Below are 12,726 nucleotides of genomic sequence, written 5' to 3'. Positions count from 1 at the left end.
CTCTAGGAAAAAAAATATATATTCTTTTGAACTAAAAACAATAGTTTATAGTTGATGGTGTAACTCTCAAAGTATTGTTATTTCTAGGTAAACTCTCAAAAAAAAATTGTCAATAAATATGAGTATAAGCAATAAGTTTGTTGCCTCCTTTGAACTAAAGCAATTGTTTAAATTGGTCAACTCTAAAGTAGCTCAATCAAAGTAAATTCATTAAAAAAAAAATGGAAAAAAAAGCAATTGAACAAAATAAGGATAATGTGAGTAAATGCAATAAGTTCGCTGTTTTTTTTTTGTTGTTGTTGGAACTAAAGCAATTGTTTATAGTTGGTCGAGTTGTCAGCTCGTTGCAGGCCCATAAATTTCTTTTTATTCTGCTTATGCGGCGATGCAGCAACGAGGGTTCCAGCTCCAATGCGATCCGGCCGAGAGGGGCTCATGTCGTAGGGGGTGCGCACAACCTCGGGGAGGTGTGCATAATAGACGACCCGCTCGCTCCGTGGCGTCTCCCCTCTCTGGTGGGGCAGTGTTCTGGATGAGACGTACTTGTTGTTGTTGCTGTAGGAGTCTGGGTAAGGCATTGACATTTTTGGTTGGTCCACATAACTGTGATGTGCCTTGACGAAGTCTCTTGGTGGCGGCGAGTCCAGTTGCCGATTCGGATAGATGAGATAGGGATCGGGATATTGGGGCACCCTCGGACTATAACTATCATAGGGATCGAAACGCTGACGATGCACATACATATCTTCAAAATATTGCGGATAGGCGCGATGATACTGCTCATCGTATCTGAGGAATGTCCAAAATCAGATGCATACACACTTTTGAGTGGCTCTCAGCTACAATTACCTGTCGTAGCGTCTGATATAGGGATCATACGATCTGGATGGGTACATGGCAATGGACTTGCCGGGGTATTGTCCATACCAGGGCGACGACTCGACCGGCCGTCGAAGGACGAACTGCGCCAGACTCGGTTCTCTGCTGGCGGCCAGGGATGATGTGCTGGATGATGTGCTCAGATCATTGATATTGCGGGGAGTATTATCATTTGGTCGCCGGCCATTTGTATAGTAATCGTAGTCCGCATATCCGGCCAGAGGTTTGCCCATTTTCAGCTGCCTCGCAGCCGAGCCGTGGTCCAACAAATCGGTTGCCTCCACATCCATAATGCTGTCTGCGCTTTCAAGTTCCACATTCCGCTGGGTATGATCGTAGCCAGGCTCGGCGCCAACACCAATATAATCAGAATATGCAATGAGCATATTAAGGATAATTTGATCGGTTCCATTTCGATCCGTTCGCAGCTGCAATTAAAATCCAACCGTAAGCGCTGCTTGCCACACATCAACTGCTGCTCCAACTTTGCCACATATCAACAGATGAAGCCACTAAATGGCAACAATGACCCGGCGACATGCTAAGCTAAACTTCAAAGGGCAATTGTTTTTGTTGTTATTTTTTAGCTGCTTATTCTATTAAATCTGTGAAGCGGCAAACTATATATATTTTTATATATACCCTTTACAATTAAATCATTCTCAACAATCATTCGCAAACAATTTTTGTTTACCAACATTGTGCAGCAATCGAATACAGGTCAAAGTTTCTACAAAAAAGTGCATAGGAAAGAAAGAAAATATCCATGAAAATATAAAGAAATTTCGAAATATACAAACAAAATGTGTCTTAAAATTAGACAGGCTCTTGCCTATTTTTTTTTTAGAAATGTTTCCCGTTATTAAGAAATCAAATTCCACGAATCAGAAGAAATACTTTTTAACGAAAATGTCGAATTTCGCCATCAAATTGTACGCTTTTTTTCAAATTAAATTTACAAATGTAAAACTACTAATTTTAATAATAATATAAGTAACAAAAAAAGTAAATTTTAGAATTGTGTATACACATAAAAAGAATTATATAACAAACTGGAAATCAGAGATATTTTTTCTCAATCGATCTGAAGACAAAACTTGTCTATTTGTGTAGAAAACGCCAGTTAATATTATTCCAGGTATACCAAATATCATAGAGACTAGTAATTTGTATCGCTGGACATCTGTTTTGTGAGAGCATGTTGTTAATTTTGAACTGCAGACAATAAGAAATGCATTTGTTTACTCGGAACTCACACACAATAGCAGCTCGACATGCTCCGTTGACTCCGTTGGCGATTACTATGCCACATCAATAAGTGGTGCACCAGTGAATGGTGCTCAGCAAAAAAAGTATTAACATTTTGCATATTTTTTGTTTTGTTTTGTTTTGTTTGTTTTAAATATGTATCATAAATATAGAAACGTTGATGTATCTCGCTTAATAGTTATATAAATTAGTTTCAATAACAAATTAATAGTATATAAATCATTTGTAATGCTGGACAATTTGCAACTTAATACTCATAAATAGTTTTAAAAAATAATCATGTTTTGTAACTGGGACAGCGTTGACCCAAAGTGAACCGATTCGGGCAGATTTTTAATTTGCAACAGCCACCTTTGGCATTCCAGGCACTTTCTCTGACGATCCTCGCGTGTAACATCCACCCCCAATCCATTGGCTGCCCATGAATCGAGATTTTCTTGGATTGTTGGCAAGAAGTTTGATAAAATGATACGCAACGTATCGCAGGCTCTTGTAAAATGACTGCAAATTAAAGATATGATGATAAATATGTTGCGACAAACAATCAAACAATTTTTAATTCAACTCACAATTTGTGTTGACTCTGCAACAGTTCATAAAGTTCTGGTAATACAAATGTACAAAAGTCCAAGTTCCAAGAAGATCTGACATGAAATGGGCGGTTAAAAACGACATTGTTATGAAATTAGTCATCTTCACTTACGGCTTTTCAATTATTGCCCCTAAAAGATCAATGAAAATGGATCGGCCAGTGGTTTTTGCCAGCCTCAGTGCACCAAGAACATCGTGGGTACTAAAAAACAATACAAAACCATGCAATACAAATGTTTGTTGTTTATGTTTGGCATTTTTGATTAATGAAGCAGTAAGTACCGTGTAGAGCCTCGCAGCAAATCGAGACTGGCTTGGCGGTTGCTCAATTCCTGAAGTACTGCATCATGTGATCTTGAAAGCACATCAAACTCGTAATGATCATCAATGAAATTGCGATTCATATTCTTGCCGGAGGTGGGTATCAAATCTGGACGATAGTTCATCGCTTGCTAATAAATCATGTGAATCGTGAAAAATATACAAATATATTTATACATTTACTTTGAAGTTTAGTTTTTTTGTTTTTTTTTTTTTGGTTTCTTATATACCTGTGAATGTTTCTCCTGAGGAACCTTTGCCTGATGCGTTGGACGCATATCTAGCGTCGTACGTGATCTAATTGGCGGTTTGGTAATGATCTCAACGTTAATATTTTTTTGTTGTGTATTTTCCTTATAGTATTGACTTGGGGAGCCGATGATTCCACGCTTGTTTTTGTTGACCACATTCGACGAAGAGGATTTCTTGAGTACCATATTATCGTCGAGCTTATGCAATTCCATTGAACTAACTGAGGACGTCTGGCTAAGCTTATTGTTGCCAAATATTGCCGATGTTTGTTTAGTGTTGCTAATTCCTGTATTCCTTTTATGTAGATTTGTTGATGTCTTCTTAATCGATTTCGATGAGGCATTTATTGTTGATGCAGGTACTGCCGTCTTGTAATTGATTGCTATATAATTCAAATTTTGATTGACTGGAAAATCGCCGGCCATTTCATAATTATCATAGTTAGTTAGAATCGGGGGATTACTATCGTTCGGATTGTACTCCACATCGTGCACATTGAGGCTATCGGCTTTCTCAATTGAGTATACATTATGCTCATCCGACAACGAGCTGGGTCCATTAATCGACAACAAACGACCGGAGACCATCTCCATGCCCGAACTGTAATTGGTTTCAATATTAAATGATTGCATATTGTCTGGCAATCGGGCAAACTTGTTGTGCTTCAAGGTGGCATCAATGCCACCCGCATTGTATGCGGGCCCCATTGGCTGTGATAGATGCTGTAATGATGACATTGGCGATGCTTCGATCTGTTCCAATGCCGCTTCGCTAACAACTTCCAGACTTAGATTTGGCGATGACAGCTCATCGTAATTTTGACTTTTATCGAGCTCCAGCTCTTCATCGACTTTCGCCGGCTTGGATCCGCCGGCCAGCGACAAGCGAAATGTTTGATTGCCTCGCGAAAAGCTCTTTCGGCTTGTTGAGTTATGTTTAAAATTGGGCTGAGCATCTGACGGACTATAGAATGGTATCACACGATCAAGGCACACTGTATTTATTGATACAGTGTCAACATCATGGCAGCCACAAATCTATAAAGTAAATTACACAATGCTTTTAAAAATATATCCAATACTTGGTTGGTTTGATCGTTGGGGCAAAACTTACTAGCTTGTTTTTAACAACTTTCATGTCACCCAGCGAGACCCAAGTACTGATGATGTGATCCAATTCCCGATCTGGTTCCCAGCCAATCACAGATATTCCCGAAGCGCTGCCCACAAAAAGGCATTCTCCATTTTCACTAGACATAAGATTCAGAGAGTTAAAGATTAATGCAAAATGCAAAATCAAATCATCGATTTTGCCAAGTCACCTAAATGTAATGCATTTGATGGCCTCGCCATAAAAATGATTTGCGTGCGAAACAAGCTGCTGATGTTCCAAATCGTAGATGGAGACGGATCCATCGACCCGGCCAGCCGCTAGTAAAAATTCAAACGGATGGAATTGAATGCATGTGATGGCCATGGCAGGGGGCTCTGGTGCAAATTCCATTATTTGTTTGCTCTTGCGTATGTCCCAGATCAAGATTGATCCTTCCACTCCAGCGGATGCAATCCAAAGCCCATCTGGAGAAAACTTTACAGAGTTCACATACGATATGTGGCCCTTGCACACTTTAATGCATTTATTTTCGTTTTGTACGTCCCAAAGTCTACAAACGAAATGAAAAACACGCATTTTTGTTAATTATTTCATTTTGTAATGGAGAGGCAAAATTCAAATTCAATTTGTCTTAACTGTCGTTTTATTTGACAAACAAAAATAACTATCGAAACGAGCTCGATAAGTCACTCGATAGCGTGATAGCCCAGCACTGCAATTGAAGCAGAGCTGCCACTTCTTTCGCTTCAGTTGATCTGGCAACGTTCTCATTGTTTTCACTTTGTGCCTGGCCTATAATCCACAGTTGTTGTTCTCATTGCTTAGAAATTCGCTTATCAGCCCGCACCGGCCTTTGCACCACACACAAAGATTATCTTTCAGTTAACGAGCGAGTATACATAAATTAAAGCCTGATTATTCGTCTAATAGCAATAGCCGAAGAAGTCGAAGGTTTGTGCACTTTTATCTACCTTAAATACATACACACATACTCTCATATATATATTTATATACATGTGTGTGTAGGTATATGGTAATCATTGTTATTATATACTTATCTACCTTCGCAAGATAATTGTGTTGTTGAACTTGGATCAAACAGAAAACGCAATCAAATTTCTGTTAACAGACTGCATATATATTATCTTCATATATATATATTATACACTAATCGTACTGCTATCATATCAAGGAATTATATACTTGTTTCTTGTTGCGTGTTTTTTGTTTTTGCGATTGAACGTTGAACGTTGATCGGTGCAAAGGAACAGAAACTAAAAGAAAGAAAAGAGTTTTCAATTTATAGTCACCTCAGAACTTAATTGACAGTTGGCTAAACCGGTTTCAACACACTCGAGAGCAAAATGTCTGGGAAAGAGAAGCTGCGATTCGATGGCCGTGTGGCCGTTGTGACCGGTGCCGGAGCTGGACTTGGACGGGAGTACGCCCTGTTGCTGGGATCGCGCGGTGCCAAAGTGGTTGTCAACGATCTGGGCGGCAGCCCTAAGGGCGAAGGCGCCTCCCAGCGGGCCGCCGATGTGGTTGTGGATGAGATCCGCAAGAGCGGCGGCCAGGCGGTGGCCGACTACAACTCGGTCATCGATGGGGCAAAGGTCATCGAGACGGCAATCAAGGCTTACGGACGTGTGGACATATTGATAAATAACGCCGGAATATTGAGAGATCGGAGCATCATCAAGACATCGGAACAGGACTGGAATCTGGTGCACGATGTGCATCTGAAGGCCAGCTTCAATTGCACCCAGGCAGCCTTTCCGCACATGAAGGCGCAGAACTTTGGCCGCATCATAATGACCTCATCGAACTCGGGCATCTTTGGTAACTTTGGCCAGGCCAACTACTCGGCGGCCAAGATGGGCCTGGTTGGGCTAGCCAACACCGTCGCCATCGAGGGCCAAAAGAATAACATTCACTGCAACGTGATCATTCCGACGGCGGCCAGTCGCATGACCGAAGGCATCATGCCCGAAATGCTCTTCAATGAGCTGAAACCGAACCTAATTGCGCCCGTCGTTGTCTACATGTGCCACGAGTCCTGCGAGGACAATGGTGAGTGTTCTCTCACTGTATATTCACAATATATATTCCAACTACATGTGGCTCCTTTTCCTCCTCCTCTTCCTCCGTCACAGGCAGCTACATCGAGAGCGCCGCCGGCTGGGCAACCAAGGTGCACATGGTGCGTGGCAAGGGAGCCGTGTTGCGACCATCTCTCCAGGAGACAGTCACACTCGAGAATGTGCAGAATGCGTGGAACAAGGTGACAGACATGTCGAAGACGACACACTTGAACACCATAGCCGAGGCATCGGGCACACTGCTCGAGGTGCTCGAGAAACTCAACTCGAATGGCGACGGTGGCGCTACGGATGCCGTTGTCGAGGATGACTTCACGTTCGGCAACAAGGAGTTGATCCTTTATGCATTGGGCATTGGCGCCACAACGGCGAACAGCAACGATTTGCGGTTTCTGTATGAGAACGATGCGGACTTTGGAGCGATACCATCCTTCTTTGTGCTGCCCGGTTTGATGACGACCATGTCCAGCTCTTTGGTTGCCAACGCTCTGCCCAGTGGAAATGCGGATCTGTCCAACATACTGCATGGGGAACAGTATCTGGAGATCTGTGACGAGATGCCAACCAGTGGCACACTGCTCACCAAGGGCCGGGTATTCGATGTGATGGACAAAGGATCCGGCGCCGTCGTTGTGACCAGCTGTGATTCCTACGATGAAACTGGACGACTGTTGGTCAAGAATCAGAGCGCCATCTTTGTCGTCGGTGCCGGCAAATTCGGAGGCAAGAAAACGCCAATTGCCGGTGTTGTGCCCCTTGCCGCTGCCCCCAGCCGGCAGCCAGATGCGACAATTCAGTACAAGACGGATGTGGGTCAAGCGGCCCTATATCGTCTGTCCGGTGATCTGAATCCGTTACATATCGATCCCAACTTTGCTCGCCTGTCCGGCTTCAACACACCCATTCTACATGGACTGTGTTCCCTGGGATATTCGGTCCGAGCCGTTCTAAGCAAGTACGCCAACAATAATGGTCAGCTGTTCAAGGCAGTCAAGGTGCGCTTCTCGGGCCCCGTTCTGCCCGGACAGACGCTCAGGATTGATATGTGGAAGCAGGGGACACGCATCCATTTCCGCACCCTTGTCGTTGAAACTGGCAAGGAGGTGATCTCGGGCGCCTATGTCGACCTGAAGGACTCCAAGGCCAAGTTGTAATTTCAAATTCAGCTTGAGCAATTCCAAGAAGTGATCAGCATCATTTATGATATATGTAATACACATAACATAACAACAACAAAATCGGGCGGTGGTTCAAAATATTGCAATATATATATATATATAATATATTATTCAAATGTTACAATTTGTTGGTCGATTTGTTTATTTTTTTAATAAATTCCCACTTTGTTTTTAATAAATTCCCTTCTGATCTCTCTTACAACCAAGGAATATATATATATATATATATATATAGTCTATCAACGTGAGATATCAGAACCAAGTTGATCAGCCAGGAAACAACAGTAAATTCGATTCAACGACTTTGCCAAAAACATTCCTTATCTGTCCCAACTGTTAACCCGTTAAAATAAAAAACCATTGAATTCTGACATTCAGTTAAATATAAAACAACTTAAGAAATATGACAACAACAAAAAGTGTACATCCTTTGAACTATTTAACTTTTACTTTGGATCCTTAACGAAAAGTGATCTGATTGTGGTTTTTTAAAAGCGACATGTTCTTGAAACCTAGTCAAATTTACTAACTTGCGAAAAATCTAAATTTTTGAATACTGTTATGTATTATCCCCACTTTGACCACTATTTACAAGATGAATTAGAATTGCGAAAATTTGTAATAGAACTAATTGTTTATATCCCACGAAACTGAGAAGAGTCCAACGTGAGAGAAAGAACAGAAATTGTCGACAAGTGGCCAGTATGCATTAGAGTGAGACAGCAATAAGCATGTCGACTCTTTTCATACCATTGCAGCTGGATTGGATTATAAAGTTTGTTGTTAAAAGCAATATATATCTATATTTGTTAATGAAAATACGTGTATGTGACTGCAATATAGGTTGCTACTAATTTCAAGTGGAACTACAAACCGTTCCGGGAAAAATATAAAATCAGTAATCTTATTTGGTACACAGCATCAGCAATAAAAGCCAATGGCAATTTGTTCTATACTTGCTTGTATAGTGGATCGGTTGGCAATAATTGGTGGAGAAATGTGTACACAATATTTATCAAACTGTATAGATTTCTATATATGGGCATTTCCACAAGAAAGTCTACCGGAACCCAAACGGGTTTTTCTAATATTCTATTTTATTTTCTGTTGCAGCTTACCTTCACTTATCATTTATGATATATATATATATATATTATTAATATATGTTTTTACTTATGTCTTTTTGAGAACAAAAAAATTAATCGGAACAAATAGAGACTGAAAAAAAGTTCGATTAACGATAGTTTTCTAGCTTGCTTTCCTTGCACTTCAAAATATATAGAATATGTCCCAGTTTTTTAGAATTTTAATGAAAGCCTACATGGAAAATGGAGGAGTTGGAGTAGTCAGTAATAAGATAAGTTTAGCAAGAACACAAGAACTGGAAGTTAAACAATTTACATATTAGACAAATATACACGGAATATTCTTTAAAAATACATTTGTAAATGTGATAAGCTTTCTCATATCCCCAATTAATATGTTATTTTTAATATTGATAATAGCAAACGAGATTTTAATAAATATTACATGCTAGTCCCAATTAGAAATGTGTTTGAAAAATATAAATAAAACCGATGCAAGAATCTCAAAACGATGTCAACAGAATGTCCAATCATTCCTTAATAGCTTAGTATTAATCGCAGATTTTTGTATTTGGAAACGTATTGCATTTTTTGTCGCATTTTCACTGCAAATATTTTCCACTCACTAAATAGACCGAGTCTTTTGTCAATTTATGCCTATTGTTAACAAAGATATGTGCCTAAAAAACTGGACATCTAAAGCCAGATTTGATTCGATATGTGTGAAGAAAAAGTTATTCTCTCCACAGCTATTTAACATATGTCAATAATGTAATAATGTATAGATCGGAGAATGGACTAACCTGACCGTTGTGTCATTACTTCCGGAGACCACATATTCCCCGGATGGATTAAAATCGAGGGTTCGAACACTCTTCATGTGGCCATTGAGTGTCGAATAAATGGTTTGGGCATTCAAATCCCATCTGCGTATGATTCCGATATCATCAGCCGAGTATACAAAATTATCCTTATATGCAAAGCGCACGCAATCAATTGAACGATTGTGCCCCGTTAGAGACTATTAGAGAGAAACCAAGAAAGAGAGAGAGAGAGAGAGAGTTTACACAATTAGACAAACATATATGTATATTTATTTATATATTCATTTCTTTATACGAACCATGAAACACTCAGATTGGCCAATTGCCCACAGATTCACATTGCGATCTTCTCCTCCAGTGACCAGCACTCGTCCCGTCTCCCCCAAATCGAGGCTTGTGACCTTACCATCGTGCGCCTTGATTTCATCTGTGTGATCATAGGAAACAATGTTAGTACATTTATCTAAACTTATACTTATAAATAAAAGGAAAGGGGGAGTACCCTCTGACCCTTCATCATTACCGAATGCATTCTAAATGCACGCACACAATGTAATTCATTACCCCGTAATGCTCTTGTCTACAGAGTTGTATGCTGGAGCTTCTATTCTTATATGAATTAGATTCTTATCTGTTTTCCTATCCCTTTTAATTTTAGCTTATTCTATTTTGACTTTTCCTTGATCGGTTATGCAATTTGTATTGTGAAAAATAATATATATTTTTATATTTCAAATTTATAAAATATTGTGGATTGTGGTATGGATTCGATGACGAGATTAAAAATCTAATTAAAAGTGGGGTCTTTTCGCTGCTGGGTATCTGGTCAGCTTGCACTAACTGTAAACGGCAGTTGTTGTGATCTCATCTTAGCTTAACTGTAATAAACACATACACAGCTGTAACTTCATAGCTCCTTACAAGGGGTGCACCCACATGCTTTCATTATTTGCATGTTGTGTATATGCCAAAAACAGGCGCAACAAACACACACACATACGTACATGCACATGCATGGCACACACACTTGGGTACACTCATCCAAGTGATTTGTAATTGTGTGTGTGTGTGTGTGTATAAATAAAAGAACTACTTTCATAGAGGCAAAATTCTATTTTACTTACAGATCTTTGCTATGAGGTTTCTGGGCAGCGCCATTTCCATTTAAATATATCTTATCGATGTATGCTTGTTTTAACGAATATATGCTTAACTTCTGGCGGCAATATTGTGAATTATTTATTTTATATTGTCGCAGGTGTGATAATTTGGGGTCTGCGTTGAATCGGAATCGGATCAGCTGTCCGCTATCTCTTTTTTTTGTACTTATTAAACAACTACTTCTTCAAACCAATATATAAGAAATCATAAACGTATTTGAACTTCAACAGACTACACAACTTCACATGATTAAACGGTAAGATAATATTTAAACAAAAGTCGCATAGAACACCGATAAACCAGACAATTTCTGTAGACAAAACAAATGCACATTTATATACATATATGTATATATATATATGTATGTATGTTAAGTGACCAGGGTTGACATATCAGTTTAATACGTTGCCACCTAGTTTGCGCTTTTAAGCAAAACAAATATATTGAATACAAAATGTGCTTAAAAATACCCAATGTTATCGATACTCTGTAATTGATGACAGCTCTATAACCGCATATCATACATTCCGCAAAAAAGCATCATCATTGCCTGGTCGAAAATTGCCGACTGCATTTTCTGGATTAAACAATTTTGCTCAGCGTGACTATTTGAAAAAGAACTAAAGATGTCCTCACGTTACGATCGTGCCGTTACCATTTTCTCACCCGACGGCCATCTGCTCCAGGTCGAATATGCCCAAGAAGCGGTTCGCAAAGGTTCCACAGCGGTAAGATTATCCCTCCACCCACCCAAAATAACAATTTCTTTTTTGTTTGAAATACTTGTATGAATATTATATTTATTATGTGTAATTGATTTATAAAAAAATCAAAAAGGTTGGCGTCCGTGGTGGCAACTGCGTTGTGCTGGGCGTTGAGAAGAAATCGGTGGCCAAGCTGCAAGAGGACAGAACAGTGCGCAAGATTTGTGTGCTCGACCATCACGTTGTGATGGCCTTTGCCGGTCTGACTGCGGATGCGCGCATCCTCATTAATCGTGCACAGGTTGAGTGTCAGAGTCATCGCCTGAATGTCGAGGATCCCGTTACCCTGGAATACATAACACGGTAATTTATTATCCAATATTGCCAAAATGCAAGTGGTTAACACACATGAAATTCGCACCTTTGCAGCTACATTGCACAGCTGAAACAGAAATACACTCAGAGCAATGGACGCCGTCCGTTTGGCATCTCGTGTCTGATTGGCGGCTTCGATGCCGATGGTTCGCCACATCTATTCCAGACCGAGCCATCTGGCATATTCTACGAGTATAAGGCGAATGCAACGGGACGTTCGGCGAAAACGGTGCGTGAATTCTTTGAGAAGACGTATCGTGAGGAGGAGGTTGCCACCGAGCGTGGCGCCGTCAAGTTGGCCATTCGCGCCCTGCTCGAGGTTGCCCAATCTGGTCAAAATAACCTGGAGGTGGCCATCATGGAGAATGGCAAGGCGCTGAAGATGCTCGATCGCAATGTCATCCTGGAATATGTGGACATCATCGAAAAGGAAAAGGAAGAGGAGCTGGAAAAGAAGAAACAGAAAAAATAGTAATGTAAATGGCGTTTCAATTGAATGGAATTTATCTTTTTGAATTGCATACTTTTTTGTTTTTCATATAAAATTTAAAAAACTCTAACATGGAAAAGGACTTAAGGATATTGTATAAAATACATTGTCAACAAAACACATACATCCTTAGCTGTTTTTTTTTAAGCTTTGTTCTCTCTTGGATATCACAAAGCAGACAATACATGGAGTCGTCAAATCTGGTAAAGTAAAAACCCAGCCTTTTATGAGCATGCGTGCACGGTTGCGAGCAGGTACGCAGTTGGTCCTAATGGGTTATGAATGTGTGCGAAAAAAGCAGCTAATCACTCAATTTTAAATTTTGTAGTTTTTGGGCCTGATGTGTAACCTTTCGTAAAGTGGGGTGACTTAACTGTTGACCAAT

The 12,726-nt window shown here is 40.0% G+C and overlaps 4 protein-coding genes across 5 annotated transcripts; 2 read left to right on the top strand and 2 right to left on the bottom strand.

Annotated features, from left to right (window-relative positions):
- Positions 1-201: 201 nt before the first annotated feature.
- Positions 202-1,312, bottom strand: LOC6565451. The gene is made up of 2 exons (XM_001991220.2): positions 850-1,312; positions 202-789 (listed from the first exon to the last, which is right to left on the bottom strand). Exons 1-2 carry the CDS (start codon positions 1,263-1,265, stop codon positions 306-308), a joined length of 900 nt encoding a protein of 299 aa, XP_001991256.1. The 5' UTR covers positions 1,266-1,312; the 3' UTR covers positions 202-305.
- A 1,001-nt stretch (positions 1,313-2,313) lies between these two features.
- Positions 2,314-11,131, bottom strand: LOC6565452 (katanin p80 WD40 repeat-containing subunit B1). Its single transcript, XM_001991221.2, has 10 exons — positions 10,736-11,131; positions 9,911-10,038; positions 9,591-9,808; positions 4,634-4,975; positions 4,426-4,561; positions 3,291-4,349; positions 3,022-3,191; positions 2,852-2,941; positions 2,718-2,792; positions 2,314-2,649 (listed from the first exon to the last, which is right to left on the bottom strand). The coding sequence occupies exons 1-10, from the start codon at positions 10,773-10,775 to the stop codon at positions 2,415-2,417; spliced, it is 2,493 nt and encodes an 830-aa protein (XP_001991257.2). The 5' UTR covers positions 10,776-11,131; the 3' UTR covers positions 2,314-2,414.
- LOC6565453 (peroxisomal multifunctional enzyme type 2) lies at positions 5,242-7,878 on the top strand. 2 transcript variants are annotated; one of them, XM_001991222.3, is made up of 3 exons: positions 5,242-5,376; positions 5,755-6,495; positions 6,579-7,878. In XM_001991222.3, exons 2-3 carry the CDS (start codon positions 5,790-5,792, stop codon positions 7,676-7,678), a joined length of 1,806 nt encoding a protein of 601 aa, XP_001991258.1. In that variant the 5' UTR covers positions 5,242-5,376; positions 5,755-5,789; the 3' UTR covers positions 7,679-7,878. The 2 variants fall into 2 exon arrangements, with proteins under 2 accessions (XP_001991258.1, XP_032594409.1); XM_032738518.2 differs by having other exon boundaries at positions 5,741-6,495.
- Positions 11,132-11,291: 160 nt separating the features above from the next.
- On the top strand, positions 11,292-12,465 carry LOC6565454 (proteasome subunit alpha type-7-1). The gene is made up of 3 exons (XM_001991223.2): positions 11,292-11,500; positions 11,610-11,839; positions 11,906-12,465. The coding sequence occupies exons 1-3, from the start codon at positions 11,399-11,401 to the stop codon at positions 12,321-12,323; spliced, it is 750 nt and encodes a 249-aa protein (XP_001991259.1). The 5' UTR covers positions 11,292-11,398; the 3' UTR covers positions 12,324-12,465.
- The last annotated feature ends 261 nt before the right edge of the window (positions 12,466-12,726 follow it).

This window comes from Drosophila grimshawi, unplaced genomic scaffold (assembly GCF_018153295.1).
Source record: "Drosophila grimshawi isolate 15287-2541.00 unplaced genomic scaffold, ASM1815329v1 contig_848, whole genome shotgun sequence".
Classification (NCBI taxonomy): Eukaryota; Metazoa; Arthropoda; class Insecta; order Diptera; family Drosophilidae; genus Drosophila; species Drosophila grimshawi.
This window is presented reverse-complemented; position numbering and strand designations above follow the sequence as displayed.